Here is a 17,833-nt window from a genome sequence, read left to right on the forward strand (position 1 = left end):
CGCTTGAAATAATAGCAAATAATTAGTATAATGAAGTGTTTTTTTTAAATTACAATTTTTTACAAATCTTTTTTTATAATTCTTTTAAAAGTTGTGAATTCTTCACACACTAGAGACTATTCAGTGTTTAGGATATTGCATTATGTCTAGCCTGTTTTACAGAAACATTGTTTTCACTACACAAGTTTTGTATTCTGACTAGCATGTAAGTTATTTGAAGTTCACCTTCATCTTTGTCTTTATTTAATTTTTTTTCTCCCCTTTTCTCTCAATTTGGAATACCCAATTCCCAATGCGCTCTAAGTCCTTGTGGGGGCGTAGTGAGTCTCCTCAATCCGGGTGAATCTCAGTTGCCTCCATGTCTGAGACTGTCTATCCACGCATCTTATCACGGAGACTTAGCACATGTGGAGGCTTCACACCATTCTCCACGGCATCCACACACAACTTACCATGTGCCCCACCGAGAGTGAGAACCACATTATAGTGACCATGAGGAGGTTACCACATGTGACTACCCTCCTTAGCAACCGGCCAATTTGGTTGCTTAGGAGACCTGTCTGGATTCAATCAGCCAGGTCTCCACACCTGGTGAACATGGAACTCCAGGTGTGGTAGTCGGCATCTTTACTTGCTGAGCTACACAGGCCCCCCTTATATCGTTACTGTTGACGGTCAACGAACCGGTCAACGAACCTTTTCTTAAGAAATGTTGTTGACACTTTGTTAAAGTATGAATGTATGAATTCAAGTGTCTTCAATATTTTCATCTATGGTGCAAACTGTCAATGTTGTTAACTACAAAAGTCTGTTGGCTATACAAAAGCGACCTTTGAAATGTCCTGCCCCAACTTTGTATCTTAATGGGAAATATTTGAACAGAAGAAAGAAAACTGAGCCCATCAAACCATTACTTTGGGTCGTTTAAGTCATTTTTCTAGGTCCTGTGTGTCTAAGTTGATTCTGCGTTCTTCCAGGTGCCCATCATTGAGATCCCAGGATATGGAAGCCTGTCGGCTCCTCTGGTTTGTGACGAGCTAAAGATCCAAAGCCAGAACGACAGAGAGAAACTGGCCGAGGCCAAAGAGAAGGTCTACCTAAAGGGGTTTTACGAGGGGGTGAGACCACCTGAACACCAGCACTCCTCAAATTCACCATTATCAGCCCTTAATATTGCAATACAGTGGGTTGCATTTGGGACACTTTATGAAATATGCTCATTTTAAGCCAAACGCACACAACAGGACTAAAGCTTGTCAAACTAATGAAAGTGTACACTACTACACAATTGATTGCAGACTACCTGCTTCAAGTACATGACCGTTCCCATCCCCAGATGTAGTTACGATCTCAATATTAGTTCTCATACAAACATTCACAGATAGCAATGGGAGAGTTTATTCATGACAACATGTCAACAATCAAATATGAAGGAAAGGCTTGTGCTAATTTTTTTTAATTGATTTGCACAGAATGGAAAAAAACTAAGAAAAAATCCCCAAAATATGGTTTAGACATTTGTGAGTGTTTGGAAGGTGACGAGCGTGAGTCTTTTTTGTCAGTTTTTTTGTCATGTTTTATTTTGTCATGTTTTTATGTTTTGTTTTGCTTTTTGATTTGCCTTTTTGTTTTGTTTTGCTTTTTGTTTTCTTTTTTGTTTTTTACATAGTTGTTTTGTTTGTTTGATGTTTTGTTAGATCATGTTGGTTGAGGGTTTCATGGGGCAGAAGGTCCAGGATGTGAAGAAACCCATTCAGAAGATGATGGTGGAAAAAGTTTGTGGAATTTTATTCTTCTACTCTTATTGCCGTTCTTATTTCTCAGTATGATGGTGCAAAGGTGTATTCTGCCTTGCAAAGGCACAACGCAGCAACTACACATTTTGTCAAAATGAAGTTGTGGTTGAAATCGGGTCTCTTGGACTATGATCTGTCCTGTGACTCAGTTTGACTCAACTATAGTCAGATTCAGAGAAAACAGAGTGAGACTGTTTTATAATCCATATTTGGCAGAACAATTAAAATAATGTAAGCTATTTTTCTCAGTTTCAGTGTTGTTGTAGTTAATGCATTTTGGCTTTATAGGGCAGTATATGTTCATGATTGAACCTTATAAATGTATCTGTCAAACCCCAGTTTGTTATTGGTTTCTTAGGGTGAAGCTCTGATTTACATGGAGCCAGAGAAGCAGGTGTTGTCTCGCTCTGCAGATGAGTGTGTGGTGGCGCTCTGTGATCAATGGTTAGTGCAGAATTAACACTGCTTTCCATGAAATAGGGCTTGAAGTTCTTAAAAATTGTAAATTTTATTTTAAAAGGTCAAACTAAATATATGAGCAGTTTTAAATAAAATACAATTCTTAAAAAAACAAATGGGGACCAGATGTTTGTTTGTTGTTATTGATAAACTTATTAACCATAAATTATGTTGTTGTTTGTTGTTATTGATAAACTTATTTCCCATAATAAATGTGATCTTTTTTGTTTCAATAACTTTGAAAACCGAGTTGAATGGTTGAGGTTGATGAATACAGTCAACGCTGTAATGTAAAATTGGGAAAATGAAATTAGATTATTTACTTCCCACCAAGTAACATTCAAATTATGTCCCAATTGTATATGTTTGATTTGATTAATTAGGATAAAATCATGCAAAATACATTTCATGTGTTTAAAACTAGCTACTTTTCATGCTCTGTTCATTTTAAGTTTGATAATAGTTTATCTAAAGCTTTATTCACACATCATGAAATCTCACCACAGTGCTGAACTCTGAATGCTGAAGAGAATGTAAGTGATAGAGAAGAGGCATTACAGTATTTACACATTCATGCATATACTGTTCCCAAATCCGTGTCTCGTTCGCTCAGGTGAGGTGCTTCTCAAAATATATCATAACATCCAAGATAAGTGACCACTGCTGTCCTATAGTGTACCCGCTTCCTGTTCAATAAACTGACATCCTGTCCTTATTATTCTGTGGGGTTTTAGTATAACTTGTATTGATGTCAATTGTATTGTGCTGTCGCTTATCAGTTTGACTTGTCAGATAGTGATTGGAGGTTTTATTTAACAGGTATCTGGATTATGGCAACGAGGAATGGAAAAAACAAGCCATGGGCGTCCTGGAGGATCTAGAGACGTAAGTTTATCACACACACTTTGTGGGACGTCAGTCAGGGGCTTGAACATTTTTAAGATCTCTTTCAGGAGAGTTTGTATGAATGTCTGAATGTTCACTGTTGCTCTTCAGGTTCGGTGATGAAACCAGGAAGAACTTTGAAGCAACATTGGCATGGCTTCAGGAACATGCCTGCTCCAGAACATATGGGCTTGGTAAAATCAGTTTTTGTTAACATGCTTCATTGAAAGCTTTTCCTGTGTCCTTTTAGATTTTCTTATGGAATAAATTGTTTAGTATAGACAGACGTTTTTGCACACATCATATTGTACGCATCTCAGATGAGCGGCGCATTTGTGTGAAACCAATATTAATCAAAGGCATTTGGCCAGGACTTTTATTTCTGTTCCTCTCTCCTCCCTTGCCCCCCCCCCCCCCGACCACGCAGCGATAGCATCAGCAATTTTCTTGCCTTTCCTTAGAGAGAACCTTTCATTTTGGACTTCTTTTATGTGTTTGGTTTCCATAGGAACCCGGTTGCCATGGGATGAACATTGGCTCATTGAGTCCCTGTCGGACTCCACCATCTACATGGCGTTCTACACTGTAGCACATCTTCTCCAGGGAGGGACCCTCAACGGACAGGGACCCTCACCACTGGGAATCAGGTATTATTTGTGCTTTGACTCTTCCAGAAAGGTTGGAAAATGTCAAATATGAAACCACATAAAGGATAGAAGGAAATGGGGAATAAGAAATATACAAAAATTAAATAAGAAAAGGAAATAGATTTGTTATGGACTGATTTTCAAGTTCACCTGAAAATAAACTTGCACTCATCTTAGTTCATTTTTCACTCTTCCTCATGTATGACACTTTTCTTTTGTGTAACAAATGACAGACTTCAACTTTGGGGTGTGCTATCCCTTTAAATACAAGTTCAACTCAATCATCTGCATTTGTTGCATAATGTTGATTACCACAACAATAAAAGTGAATGGAATTGAATGGGGGCCAATCTGTAAACATTAAATTGTTGAAATTAAGAGTGTAAAAATGATTTTAGTATGATAAAATCACTTACTAACCTTTTCTGTGTAAAAATATTACAACTAGTAGCACCTTTACGTTTTTTTGCGAGTTGCCATCAGCAAGTGGCAGTCAGCGCAACTCCAGCTGTAGAAGTAACAAACCGACAGCTGTTCCAAGACAGCTGCATGCCGCACAACAGAATGTTGGGGTCTGGGAATGTGTTTTGTTTATAGTTTCAAACTACATTTCGTGGTGTGAGATGCTGAAAACCTGTGAAATAATACAAATATTTAAGTGATTGACAGCCCTTGTAAAATCCCCATAGTGTTGATGATGAATCAAACTGACATAGAAAATTGAGATTTAATGATCATCTGAATATACTGACACACGTGCATTGTTACTACTAGTATAAAAGCGGCAATAAAAAATATATATAATATATACTCTTTCTCCTGACTCGTAGACCTGAGCAGATGACAAGAGAAGTGTGGGATTACATCTTCTTCAAAACAGCACCTTACCCAAAGACGAACATCCCGAAGGAGCACCTGCAGAGGCTCAGGAGGGAGTTTGAGTTCTGGTACCCGGTAGATGTGAGAGTATCAGGAAAAGACCTGGTGCCAAACCATCTCTCATATTACCTCTACAATCATGTAGCCATGTGGCCAAATGACAGGTACAGTACTGTGTACTTATTTATAATAATGTGTAGGTTGTAGACCTCTAATATTTTATAAGTGTAAACACTGTGACTCTATCTGTAGTGCTGTCAACACATTCTTCTGTTTGTTTCTAAACCAATGGGATTATCTTTTTTTTTTTTTTAAACCTCTGTTTAAATTATTTTTGCAATCCCATTTGGAGCCACTAGGTTGCAGAAATTACACACTTCAGCTTTAATGTAACAACTGAGAGAAGCGCTAGTCCAGTGGTTCTCAAAGTGTGGGGCATTGTACAGGGGAGCAGAAGACTGCCCTGTTCTAATTCACTAAAATTTTTTTGTGACAATACATGCAAGAACCAGCGTGCACAGTTTAAACAGAGGAGTTTATACTTGATGTGTCAGGAGTTGTTGTGTCTTAATGTGTTCATGTGGTGTCAGGTGCGCTTATGTAAATACGTTTTTGTGAATGTGCCAGAGTCAAATAGGTGAAGAGGTGATTTAGCACTTAAATATGGTCTGTTCCTCACTCAAGACTATCGCATGGCATCAGAAGATTATTTACAGATATTATTTACACCCCAACCCTGGTGCAAATATTGGTAGATACGTACTATTTGCACCCATATTGACATACTAACATCCTGTATGGGCATCACTGCAGTGTGTTTATTGTGTTTATTTAGAGTCCCTCAGACACACTACATTAACCTCTACCCCTAAACCTTCTTTGATGGAGTTGTCCCTGTGTACAGTAAATTAAGCTAGCACTGAATACTATAAAGTACACACTTGGCTTACCTGAGAAAAAATAACCTTGGTTTTACTACTGTAACCTTAGTTTCACCATGGTATTTTTTTTGTAAATTTACAGTATTAAATACAATATTTTAAGTAGTGTTAAATTAAATATTAATCCATGTCTTTAGTAGCGATATGATAGGTGATGGTGGGAAAGAGATCAATATTTACGCCCTTTTTTGCTATAAATCTCCACTTTCACTTCCACATTCTTCTTGTGTTTTTGGCGATTCGCATCCTTCGTACATATCACCACCTATTGGTCAGGGAGGAGAATTTATAGTTCAAAAACGACTTAAAAATGTATCCGTTTCTCACCCACATCTATCATCTTGCTTTTAACCCTTTGGGGTCTGAGGATGTTTTGGGCCTTGGAGAAGTTTTGACATGCCTTGACATTTGTGCATTTTTTAGTTGCTTTAAAAGATATTAATGGCTAAAGTCTGATTACACTGTATTCAGCACAAACTGGGCTACAATAATTTGTGAGCAACATGTGTGTACATCTTTGTATTTTTGAGAAAATAATGTTTATGCATGGTTTTTGAAAAAACTAAAATGTTAAGTAATTGAAATAAGGTCATATATCACATACTAAACATTTGTCCACAAGATTTTTGAGAACTGGATCTGGTAGCCTAGAGTTTTTGCTACAAAATGATGTGAAAATCATCCTGATCATGCATTCATACAAAACAATATAGTCATTCAACTTTTGTAAGACACTTTTAGTGTTGATAGGTAATATGCGAGATTGCATGAATTATCATGAATATTGATTGTAAAATCCTTCAGAACATTCATAAACACTAGTTAAAATATAATCTAAACATTCATATTATTTTTATATCATATTAAATATCATATTTATATCATACAGCATATAATTTAAATACCTATAAAATAGCATGTCAACTAATATGCAAGTAAAACTAAATGACTTACTCATCCGAAATTGTATCCTTGGCTGGATCAAGTCTCTCTTCAAAATACAAATTTTCATCGGTGTCCCACTCTTCTTCTGAGGAAAATGTGAACTCTTCGTCACTATCCAGGAGCTTTCTCGCCTGTGTATATTGCATCTTCCAAACATGCATGTTTTCAAGGCACAGTCGGGGGCATTTACCATTTGCATTGATCGTCTCAGCACATTGCCATATGAATAGCGCCCTCTGCCCGTGAGTGTGATCACATAAGGGATAATTAGCTGAGCCTGGAGAAACCATACATCGCTTTGCTTCATACAGATTACATTTCAGGAGAATAATTGTTTTAAATTTTAAATGTTTTATTTAAAAGTAGACATTTTAAACTTTCTTTAGACATATGTTTCATGTTTGTGTAATAAGTATTCACGGCGTTTCATTTAATTTTTGTGATGTGTTTCAGAAATATACTTGCATACACAGAGACTGCTGAAAACTCACCCTTATTATTTTCTTTATTTTACAAAGCACAAGGTTTTGTTGTTATTGTGAGTGTACACAAATAAAAGTAGAAACTTTATATTTTCTAATGATGTCTTACAATTATCTGTATGCCCCAAAAGTACTTTATATTGTTTCTGCTGTGATGACGCAAAAAATCCAGCAGGACATGCCGGCGCATCTATCGACCCCAGAGGGTTAAAGACTTTGATTTAACCACTGAAGTCTTATAGATTACTTTTATGTGCTTTCTGGAGCTTCAAAGTTCTGTCCGCCATTAACTTGCATTTAAAAATAAAACAAATTGAGAATCACTGCACTTGTGAATGTTACTTAAAATACTTCCCATTTCAAGCTTTTGTACTTGGAAAATTTTTATAAAATTGTAATTTTTTTTTATCCATGATAGTGGTAAATGGCCAAAAGCAGTACGGGCCAATGGTCATCTTCTGCTAAACTCTGAAAAGGTGAGTTGGGAGGTCCTCACAAGTATCTGTGCACAAGTGTTTGTGTGTGGCTGATCCATCTAATCAGTTGTGTTTGTATCAACCAGATGTCCAAATCCACTGGTAACTTCCTCACTTTGAGTCAAGCCATTGCCAAGTTTTCAGCAGATGGTGAGTCCTCCATAAACACTCGCTCATTTGAGGAGCAAACCTGTTAAACGTGAGCACAGCGGCCTGATTTACTCTATGCCAGCATTAGAAATACATTTAATCCTAAATTTAATTAAATGATTTATGTTGATCTCCTTAGGGGAGCTGTGTGTAAGCATGTTCGTCTTTGTCTTATTTATATCAGATGAGAAACTTGAATGACTTTATATTCCCACATTGCATTTGAGGTTACAAAAAGACAAATATTGTCTTTTAAGAGATCTGTAAGATCATTATTGTCATAAACGTGTTTAGGAAAAATACTAATTCAACTAGTGTTGTCACAATACAAAAATTTCTGTAGTTGAAATACCATTAAAATTTCATGATGTTCAGTATCATTTTCGATACCACAGGAAAAAAAATCATGCTATTGTATGCTAAATAATATGCTAGGAGTACACTCCTTTAAAAACAAAATCTTGTTTTAGCGCAGTGTTTGATTTACAGGTGAGTGGACTGGCCAGGACTGATTAGCGTTTACATCTCATATATAATGTGGTCACATGGGTTTTTGTGATCTGAACACAAAATTTTTCGGACCCTGTTTAGCCCTGTATTTAGCGCTGACCACTTGTGATCGGATCAATCAAAATGCATCTTAGTCCCAAGTGTAAATGGGGCCTCTGTCTCTCTGTCTGTATGTGTCTCAGGTATGCGATTGGCCCTGGCTGATGCAGGAGACACGGTAGAGGACGCTAACTTCGTTGAAGCCATGGCCGATGCGGGAATCCTCCGTCTCTATACGTGGGTGGAGTGGGTGAAAGAGATGGTCACCAATCAGAACAACCTGAGGACTGGACCAGCGGACACATTTAATGACAGAGTCTTTATTAGGTAACAATCATGATATAGAATAATTTAAGCCATTTGTAGGTTACTCTTTCGTTAAAGCATGATTTGAATCTGGAAAATACCTTTATTGGGTTTTCTTTCTGGAAAATGTAATGTTTTTCCTGCCTGATTATCTATATGCAGCGAAATAAACTCCAGCATCATTAAAACTGAGCAGCACTATGAGAGGATGATGTATAAAGAGGGTTTGAAGAGCGGATTCTTTGAGTTCCAGGTAACATACAGTATATGCACAATTGCATCCACCTGCTTTACCGAAACACACCGGTTTGATTTTTGATGTGTGTCTGCAGATGGCCAGCATCTGTTGTGCTGAATAAACTTTGCGAATGTTGGATAGAGTCTTACAGAGATAATACTTCTGCATCACTCGTTTTAATTTAATAGAACGTTGAAACGCAGAGACTGCATACAGAGGCTGACATTTATTTTTTTTCGTCTTCCACCCCTTTGTTGTAAGTGTTTTTGTCATGCTCCGTTTTTATCCGTTGTTTCAATTGTCCCCAAAACTATATAGACGTATGTCTTTTAATTTCCTTTCGTCTTGATATTCCCAATTTGGAATCTCTTGCATTTCACTTTTATTTCTCTCTGATGTCTGTCTCTCGAACCTCATTCACACTGGGCTCTGATCCCGGGATGTTGCCGGGGTCAATGGCGGGGAGCCTTCTGTGTGAACGCAAGCCAGAGCTGGAATGCCAGAAAATCTGGTCCTGGAAATCAGACACTTGTTATATTTCCGGGATCAATCCCAGAACGTGTTTTTGTGAACAAAAGGCAGAGCCGATCCCGTTAATGGTGTGTATTGTATTGATGACGTATTTATGATGAGAATTCTGTATGCAGAATAGAGATTTAACAGTTCACGGTGTACTGCGGTTAAAAAACAAACATATAAATGGCTGTCATACATTACCATTTTCTCATTTCTGAGATTTTTCCACCAAGTCCAAGTAAAGGAATTAATGTTTCCATTGTAAATATCCGTTCAACAAAGAAACAATCAGCTACAATTACAGCATCACAAACCTGCCATGATCAAATAAATTCCTTGGTCATTCAAAGCACTGCACACCCAATGTCGGAGCAGTATGGAGCGTTTGAAGTCTGCGATGTATGAATACTTTGAATATGTAAAATGTTGATGATAACCCAAATTGTGTCGAAAATAGAACCGTCTCATGCAGGAAGTGCAATCTCCATGAGCATCATCCCAAGAAATTTGCAAAGATGAATATAATTGTAAATACATGAAGTATATAGTCTTATAAATTATAGATCCCCTTAAATAAGAAACACAACCATATACAGTACATTTTGGAAGATTTGTAATAATTCATCAGCTTTAACTCACTGCAGCGACTGCAATCGTATGACTGGCTAATTGTTTGTTCATTTATTATTTTTAACCCTAAAAGGGCAAGAACATAACTATACAGAAATATTTTTTTTATGCATAATGTCTCAAATTTCTGTTTTACTTCCAAATATACCTTTTAAAAAACATTTCTTTTACAGCTTGTAGAATCATATCATGAATGCAATACCTTGACCTTTGCCTCGGGGCTTCTAAATGCAAGTGCAACGCAAGAGTTACATTTAATTAGTAAAATAGCCTACTTTAAAAAAAAGTTTTAATGTAAAAGTGCTTTAGGCATACAGAAACACACTGACATTGCTAGTGCAAATTAAAAAAGTACCATCAATAAATGCCAATTGAATAATAATTTTTTGACTAAGAAAAGTTTGAAGGAAAAAACATAGCTTTACCTTTTCTGTGTATTTCGTTTTCTTTATTTTTAGGTTAACCCGTTAGGAATTTAAACTAAATTACAAAAGCAATTACTAAATCAAATACACATCTTAGCTGTTGCAGCACAGTATGAAAATTACTCGTTTATTTTTTCTATTGTTTAATATTAATAATATTGCAATGCACCATGGCACATTTATATATACAGTATATTTGTTTTTATGGCTTTGACTTTCGATCTTCACTGCCCTTTACTGGCCAAAAACTATTTCCATCGAACAATATAAAAACTAGCATTTAGTATTTTATTGGTAAGGCACGAAAAAACACAGGTTATCAGTAAACTTAAGACGCTGTACATCGTAATACCACTTTTGTCTTGGCACAGATTCCAGGAAAGCTTGGGCAGTGTGAATGATCAAAATCTTGCAGTCCCAGAACAGATCCAGGGGTGACTTTTCAGGGATACATCCCAGGATCTCTATGTGAAAGCGGCTTCAGTCTGTTCTTCTCTCCAAGGCACTTAAAAAACTTTTAGTTTTCTTCCCTTTTCTTCTAATCTCTCTCTATCTCTTCTAATCCCTATGTGCATTATTTATTGTGGGATTGTTTCAAAATAAGGCAAAAGCGGTATACCAAATATTTTTTTCTGTCAAAATGTCATTATCTGTGGGATTATCTGTGTGCCTTGTGCATTATCTATGTGCCTTGCAGAAACCTGGCTGTCTACGGAGATTCCAGACTCGGCCATCGAAATCACGGGCTTTTCCGTGCACCGAGCGGACAGAGCGAAAGACCTCTCTGGTAAAAGCAGAGGTGGTGGTGTATGTTTTATGATCAACAAATCATGGTGTGATCAGAGGAACGTACATTTCATCAAGTCTTTTTGCTCTCCTGATCTGGAATATCTCATGCTTCTGTGTCGACCATTCTGGCTGCTGAGGGAATTCACAGCGGTTATCATCACAGCTGTGTACATCCCCCCGCAAGCCGACACAGACCGGGCACTCAGGGAACTGTATGGGTGTATAAGTGAGCAGGAAACCGCGCACCCTGAGGCTGCGTTCATTGTTGCCGGGGACTTTAACAAAGCCAACTTCAAAGCAATCGCCCCAAAATACCACCAACACATAAAGTTCAACACACGAGGGGACCGGGTTTTGGATCATTGTTACTCTCCCTTCCGGGAAGGCTACAAATCCCTCCCCGCCCCTATTTGGCAAATCGGACCATTCTTCCGTTCTGCTTCTGCCCGCTTACAGGCAGAAACTGAAACAGGAAGCACCCACCCTCAGAACGATCCAGTGCTGGTCGGACCAATCAGACTCTGCGCTACAAGACTGTTTTGATCACGCGGACTGGGAGATGTTCGGTCCGCCTCTGATGACGACATCGAGGTTTACGCTGACAGCGTAACGTGTTTCATCAGGAAGTGCGTAGAGGACGTTGTTCCGACCAAAACTATACGGATATACCCCAACCAGAAACCATGGGTTAACGGCGATGTTCGCGCGGCACTCACTGCGCGGACCTCCGCTTTAATTCTCCTAACACGGAGGAGCGTAAACAAGCCAGTTATGCCCTCCGTAACACTATCAGTGCAGCTAAACGCCAGTACAGGCACAAACTTGAAAGTCAGTTCAACACCACTGACTCCAGAAGTATGTGGCAGGGAATTAACACAATCACGGACTACAAGCGGAATAAAGTCTCCGCCATGAACACCGCTGCATCTCTCCCGGACGAACTTAATACATTTTATGCTCGTTTTGAGGACAGTAACACCGCCCTCGCGGAGAGTGCACTCGCGACTGACGCTACAGAGGTTGATTCACTCTCCGTCTCTGTTGTGGATGTAACCCGATCATTCCGACGGGTGAACATCCGTAAAGCCGCGGGTCCAGACGGCATTCCGGGCCGCGTCATCAGAGCGTGCTGCGAATCAACTGGCTGGTGTTTTTACGGACATTTTCAATCTGTCCCTCTCCCTGTCTGTAGTCCCCACATGCTTCAAAACATCAACCATTGTGCCTGTACCGAAGCAAGCTATAATCACATGCTTAAATGACTGGCGTCCTGTTGCTCTGACCCCCATCATCAGCAAATGCTTCGAGAGGTTAATCAGAGATCACATCTGCTCTGTTCTGCCCCCTCTTTGGACCCATTGCAGTTTGCCTACTGCAACAACTGCTCCACTGATGATGCCATTGCATCTACAATACACACTGCTCTCTCCCACCTGGAAAAAAGGAACACATATGTGAGAATGCTGTTTGTAGACTACAGCTCAGCATTCAACACCATAGTGCCCTCCAAGCTTGATGAGAAACTCCGGGCTCTGGGCTTAAACAGCTCGCTGTGCAGCTGGATCCTGGATTTCCTGTCAGGCAGACGTCAGGTGGTTAGAATGGGCAGCAACACCTCCTCATCACTGACCCTCAACACTGGAGCCCCGCAGGGCTGTGTTCTCAGCCCACTCCTGTATTCCCTGTACACACATGACTGTGTGGCAACACATAGCTCCAATGCCATCATTAAGTTTGCTGACGATACGACGGTGGTAGGTCTGATCACTGACAATGATGAAAGAGCCTACAGAGAGGAGGTGCACACTCTGACACGCTGGTGTCAGGAGCACAACCTCTCCCTCAACGTCAGTAAAACCAAGGAGCTTGTTGTGGACTTCAGGAAGAAAGACGGAGAACACAGCCCCATCACCATCAATGGAGCACCGGTGGAGAGAGTCAGCAGCTTCAAGTTCCTCGGTGTCCACATTACTGAGGAACTCACATGGTCCGTCCACACTGAGGCCATTGTGAAGAAGGCTCACCAGCGCCTCTTCTTCCTGAGACGGCTGAGGAAGTTTGGAATGAACCACCACATCCTCACACAGTTCTACATCAGTACTGTAGAGAGCATCCTAACTGGCTGCATCACCGCCTGGTACGGCAATAGCACCGCGCACAACTGCAAAGCCCTGCAAAGGGTGGTGCGAACTGCCAGGAACATCATCGGAGGTGAGCTTCCCTCCCTCCAGGACATATACACCAGGCGGTGTGTGAAAAAAGCTCGGAGGATCATCAGAGACTCCAGTCACCCAAGTCATGGGCTGTTCTCACTGCTACCATCAGGCAGGCGGTATCGCAGCATCAGGACCCGCACCAGCCGACTACATGATAGCTTTTTCCCCAAGCAATCAGACTGTTGAACTCTTGATCTATGAGGATCAATAATTAGCACTGCACTTTATTCAGCTATAATCTCACACTGGACTGTCAACATATTCTCCTCAATACAACTGCTATATATATATATATACACATATATATTTCATATACTCCCACTTATTGTATTGTATTGTATATTCTGTTCTATATTCTGCATTGTATATAATTATTGTGTTGTGTAAGTATGTGTACATCTGATTTGTAAATTGTGTTGTGTAAGTATGTGTACATCTGATTTGTAAATTGTTTTGTGTAAGTTTGTGTACATCTGATTTGTAAATTGTTTTGTGTAAGTATGTTGTTTATTGTAATTGGTATATGTCTCGTCACTGTCATGACTGCTATGTTGCTCGGAACTGCACACAAGAATTTCACCTACTGTTGCACTTGTGTACATGGTAGTGTGACAATAAAGTGATTTGATTTGATTTGATTTGATTTGATTTGATCTGACAATTCTTTATATAAATTATTTATACAAAGATTATTCTATATATTTTGGTTAGCGCAACTCTGACAGCATGCAATTGTCATTCCCTAATAGCTTGTTTTCCATCCATATATTTGTATGAACATTTTTGAGATATTGCACAAAATATCATGATATGAATAAAATGTCCAAAATCTGCTTAAAAAAACATATACCCTCATGATAGTTCACCCAAAATGAAAATTCTCCCATAATTGACACACCCTCATGCTATCCAAGATGTGTAGGACTTTCTTTCTTCTGCACGAAATAAATAATTCTTTTTTAGAGACTATCTCAGCCTTGTAGGTCTACACAATGCAATGAATGGTGACAAGAACTTTGAAGTTTCAAAAAGGATATAAATGCAACATAATGACTCCAGTGGTTAAATCCATATATTCAGAAGCAATATGATAGTCAAAGTTTTGGTCATCATTCACTACAGAACTGAAATATTATTCAAAAAATCTTCATAAAATAATTTATGTTCAGCAGATGAAAGAAAGTCATACACATCTAGAATGGAATGAGTGTGTGAGAGAATTTATTTTTGCGTGAACGATTCCTTTAACACACCATCTGACTGCGTGTAATTGCATTATTATTCCGCATAACTTGGTTTCCATTCACAAATTTCTGTATTTTCCATTTTTGAAATTCTGTAAATAATGGAAAATGTTCGGTTAACACAGCCTCTTTTCACACCCCATTTAAAATGTTGGAGGCATCATAGGGAATCTCTGATTTCTATTTTGTGCTAATTTCCCTGGAAGTGATTATTTTGTTCTCTTTGAACACAAGATAACATTTATTATTTATTATAATTTTGCAACTTGGACGGAAACCTATCTAACGTTTATTTGTGGTTGTTTATACACTGCCAGGCTATATGTACAATACCTTCTGCCCTACGTATCAAATTGAATATTAAGTTTTTGTTTCTTCAGGCTGCTAAGGATAAGTACAGAGAGCTGGCCATCGAGGGCATGCACAGAGATCTTGTGTTCCAGTTTATTGAGAACCAAACTCTGCTGCTGGCTCCTATCTGCCCACACCTGTGTGAACACACCTGGTCCCTGCTGGGGAAGGTGAGACGCCCTCTACACTGAAGGACAGCTGTTCATTGAGGAATAGTCCACTTTTAAACCATAACATTTCAAAGACATTAAGGCTGTTGAGGAGCTAGAAGTGAATATCAGTGACTTTTATTCAAGTATAACTACAATAATAATTATTATCTTTATTGTGAGGAATGGTGAAAAAAACGAAATGTAATTTTTATATTTAAAATATAGTGAAATTTATGCTTAAAATTCATTGTAGACTCAGCACAGACTCGGATAACGTTCTCAGACTGTTTATTTTTCATACAGAGCAGTTCTCTGATGAAGGCCTGCTGGCCCACGGTCGGTCCAGTGGACGAGATCTTGATGCGATCCTCACAATATCTGATGGACACGGCTCATGACCTCCGCCTTCGCCTGAAAGCTTACATGCAGCCTGCCAAGAGCAAGGTATGAACTATTCACAGTAGTGATGTCATAAGTACTTGTACTTTGATACCAAGTCGATACTAAAATAAAAAAAGATGTAACGATACCAGTGTTTCTGCAGTACGGGTAATACCGAGCACCAACTCAATTTGGTCCACGTGCGCTGTCTAACTGACAGAGGGCTGCTTTCAAATGCTCATACATTTATGAGTGTGTGCTATTATTCATTTTACACTGAAATTAACAGTTAATTAAATAAAAATAGTGATGTGTAAAATAGAAAAGAGTCGGTATGTGCTGATGCCGCATATAAAATGTTTTGGCTGTGTTTTCAGCTTATGAGCATTGCTGTGCTTGTTGTAAACAGCAGAATAGAGCTTGAAGTGTGCAGAGCCTGCATACTATATATATATATATATATATATATATATATATATATATATATATATATATAATGAAATCATAGCATTTTGTGCTTTGATATTGGAAATGACGATGAATCAGGCGACCAGCACTGCCATCGAAAGAGAATCAGCTCTGGTAGGTTAAAAGCTACAAAGCTGCATCTGTGGCTGGACAAAGATAGCATCAGAGAAGAGCCTAAAGATCCACCAGGGCAGGAAAAAATGCCTGAGGGAGCTCGGCGAGGGGCCTCGCAGTGATCATTACCTCGTAAGAGGTAGGACAGATTAGTTGAGTAAGAAGCCCAGTGGCAGGCCATTCACCACTGTCCACAGGGTATCAGCACCCCAGGCGAAGCTCAACTAAGCACAGACCCACCAATAGACATGAGTCCAGAGCCCAGCCAGGCACGGCCAGCAGAAGAGAGGAAGATGGAGGGAGGAAAGCCTCAAATCGTGTGGCCTAAATCCTGCCAACACAGACCTCGTCCATCTTCTAGAAGGAATGAAAGGATGTGTAGAAAGGAAACTGGAGAAGATGGGAGGCATAATATACAGCTATGGGGTGGAGAAATTTGGGGTGAAGGAAAAAAACAGAGGACACAGAAGGAATCTGCTGCCCATCCTACGTCCAGGAGACAACACGAAATTGAAAGACTTTTGAAGGAAAGAAGACAGCTGAGAAAGTGGAGGAAGTCCACAGAAGTGGAAAGGAAAGGACTCGAAGCACTACAGGCTGGAATAAAGCAGCGCCTGGAAATGCTGCAAAGAGCAGAATGGCTGAGAATACAACATAAGTGGAAAGAACGGGTGAGGACATGCTTTTACAGAGATCCCTACATGTTTGTCAAAAGCTTCTTTGTCAAAGAGAAGAGCAGGATCCTTAGAGTACCTGTAAGGGAGCTAAAGACCTACTCTGACAACCAGAGGCATGTGTCATCACCATTCCAGATGACATGCCTCCAATTCACCTACCATAGCATCAAATGGACATAAGGCCCCTTCCATGGAATGAGGTGGAGAATACAGTGAAAGGAGCAAGATCAAGAACAAGATCAGCCCCAGTGCCCAATGGTGGCACATACAGGCTCTATAAGAACACCCCCGGCATCCTGAAATACCTCTGAAAACCAATGAAAGTGGCATGGGGAAAGAAATCATACCCAAAACATTGTGAAGGGCAGGATGAATCCTAATTTTCTAAGAAAAGAACTCCTCAATTTGCCAGTTCCACCAGATCAGCCTCCTGAATGTGTAACGGAAAATCTTGTTTGGAACCCAAAGATAGAAACCCAAAGACTATCAGCATTTCTGAAGAGCAACAACTTTTTCGACATTTCAGTGCAGAAAGCCGGTATACGTGGTTTCTTAGGATGTCTGGAACACACAAATGTCATCTGGCACCAGATTCAAACTGACAAGGAGAAGAGAGACCTGCATGTGGTTTTCCAGTGCCTTTGGGTCGGTGCCTCATGAGATTCTGTGGGCAGCTTTTAACATCTTCCAGGTCCCAGAGAGCATTACAAATCTGGTCAACACTTACTTCCTGGATCTCCAATTCTGTCTCACAACACAGGACAAAACCTCCGCCTGGTTACACCTTGAGATAGGCATAATGGCGGGCTATACCATCTATCCTCTTGCATTCACCATGGCAATGGAGCTCTTTATCCAAGCATCACAATGTGTTGTCAGAGGGGAATGTTTGAAGAATGGGCTGCATCTTCCCCAATCAGGGCCTACATGGATAACATGACCACAATCACAACAAACGCCTGTACCAAACAACTGAATGGAGATCAAACCCCAGGGAAGCTGTCATGATACGGTCCAAATCACTGAGATCACATTTGTTTCCCATTTTGGTTGTTCGGGTGAAGGTTACCTCAAGCTCCTGACCTGTATCTGCATGATTTTTTGCACTCCACTGCTG

At 39.5% G+C, this 17,833-nt stretch overlaps 1 protein-coding gene across 1 annotated transcript in view; it reads left to right on the plus strand.

Moving 5' to 3' along the window:
• Positions 1 to 17,833, plus strand: part of LOC127624697 (leucine--tRNA ligase, cytoplasmic) — a 45,859-nt gene that overhangs the window by 14,374 nt on the left and 13,652 nt on the right. The window contains exons 14-26 of the mRNA XM_052099534.1: positions 978 to 1,118; positions 1,698 to 1,775; positions 2,155 to 2,240; positions 3,075 to 3,140; positions 3,252 to 3,334; positions 3,649 to 3,787; positions 4,618 to 4,830; positions 7,453 to 7,510; positions 7,597 to 7,660; positions 8,353 to 8,536; positions 8,678 to 8,768; positions 14,954 to 15,094; positions 15,380 to 15,520. Of these exons, the coding sequence (XP_051955494.1) occupies positions 978 to 1,118; positions 1,698 to 1,775; positions 2,155 to 2,240; positions 3,075 to 3,140; positions 3,252 to 3,334; positions 3,649 to 3,787; positions 4,618 to 4,830; positions 7,453 to 7,510; positions 7,597 to 7,660; positions 8,353 to 8,536; positions 8,678 to 8,768; positions 14,954 to 15,094; positions 15,380 to 15,520 (1,485 nt within the window). The remainder of the gene's footprint in view (positions 1 to 977; positions 1,119 to 1,697; positions 1,776 to 2,154; positions 2,241 to 3,074; positions 3,141 to 3,251; positions 3,335 to 3,648; positions 3,788 to 4,617; positions 4,831 to 7,452; positions 7,511 to 7,596; positions 7,661 to 8,352; positions 8,537 to 8,677; positions 8,769 to 14,953; positions 15,095 to 15,379; positions 15,521 to 17,833) is intronic.

Source organism: Xyrauchen texanus, chromosome 31, assembly GCF_025860055.1.
Source record: "Xyrauchen texanus isolate HMW12.3.18 chromosome 31, RBS_HiC_50CHRs, whole genome shotgun sequence".
NCBI lineage: Eukaryota > Metazoa > Chordata > Actinopteri > Cypriniformes > Catostomidae > Xyrauchen > Xyrauchen texanus.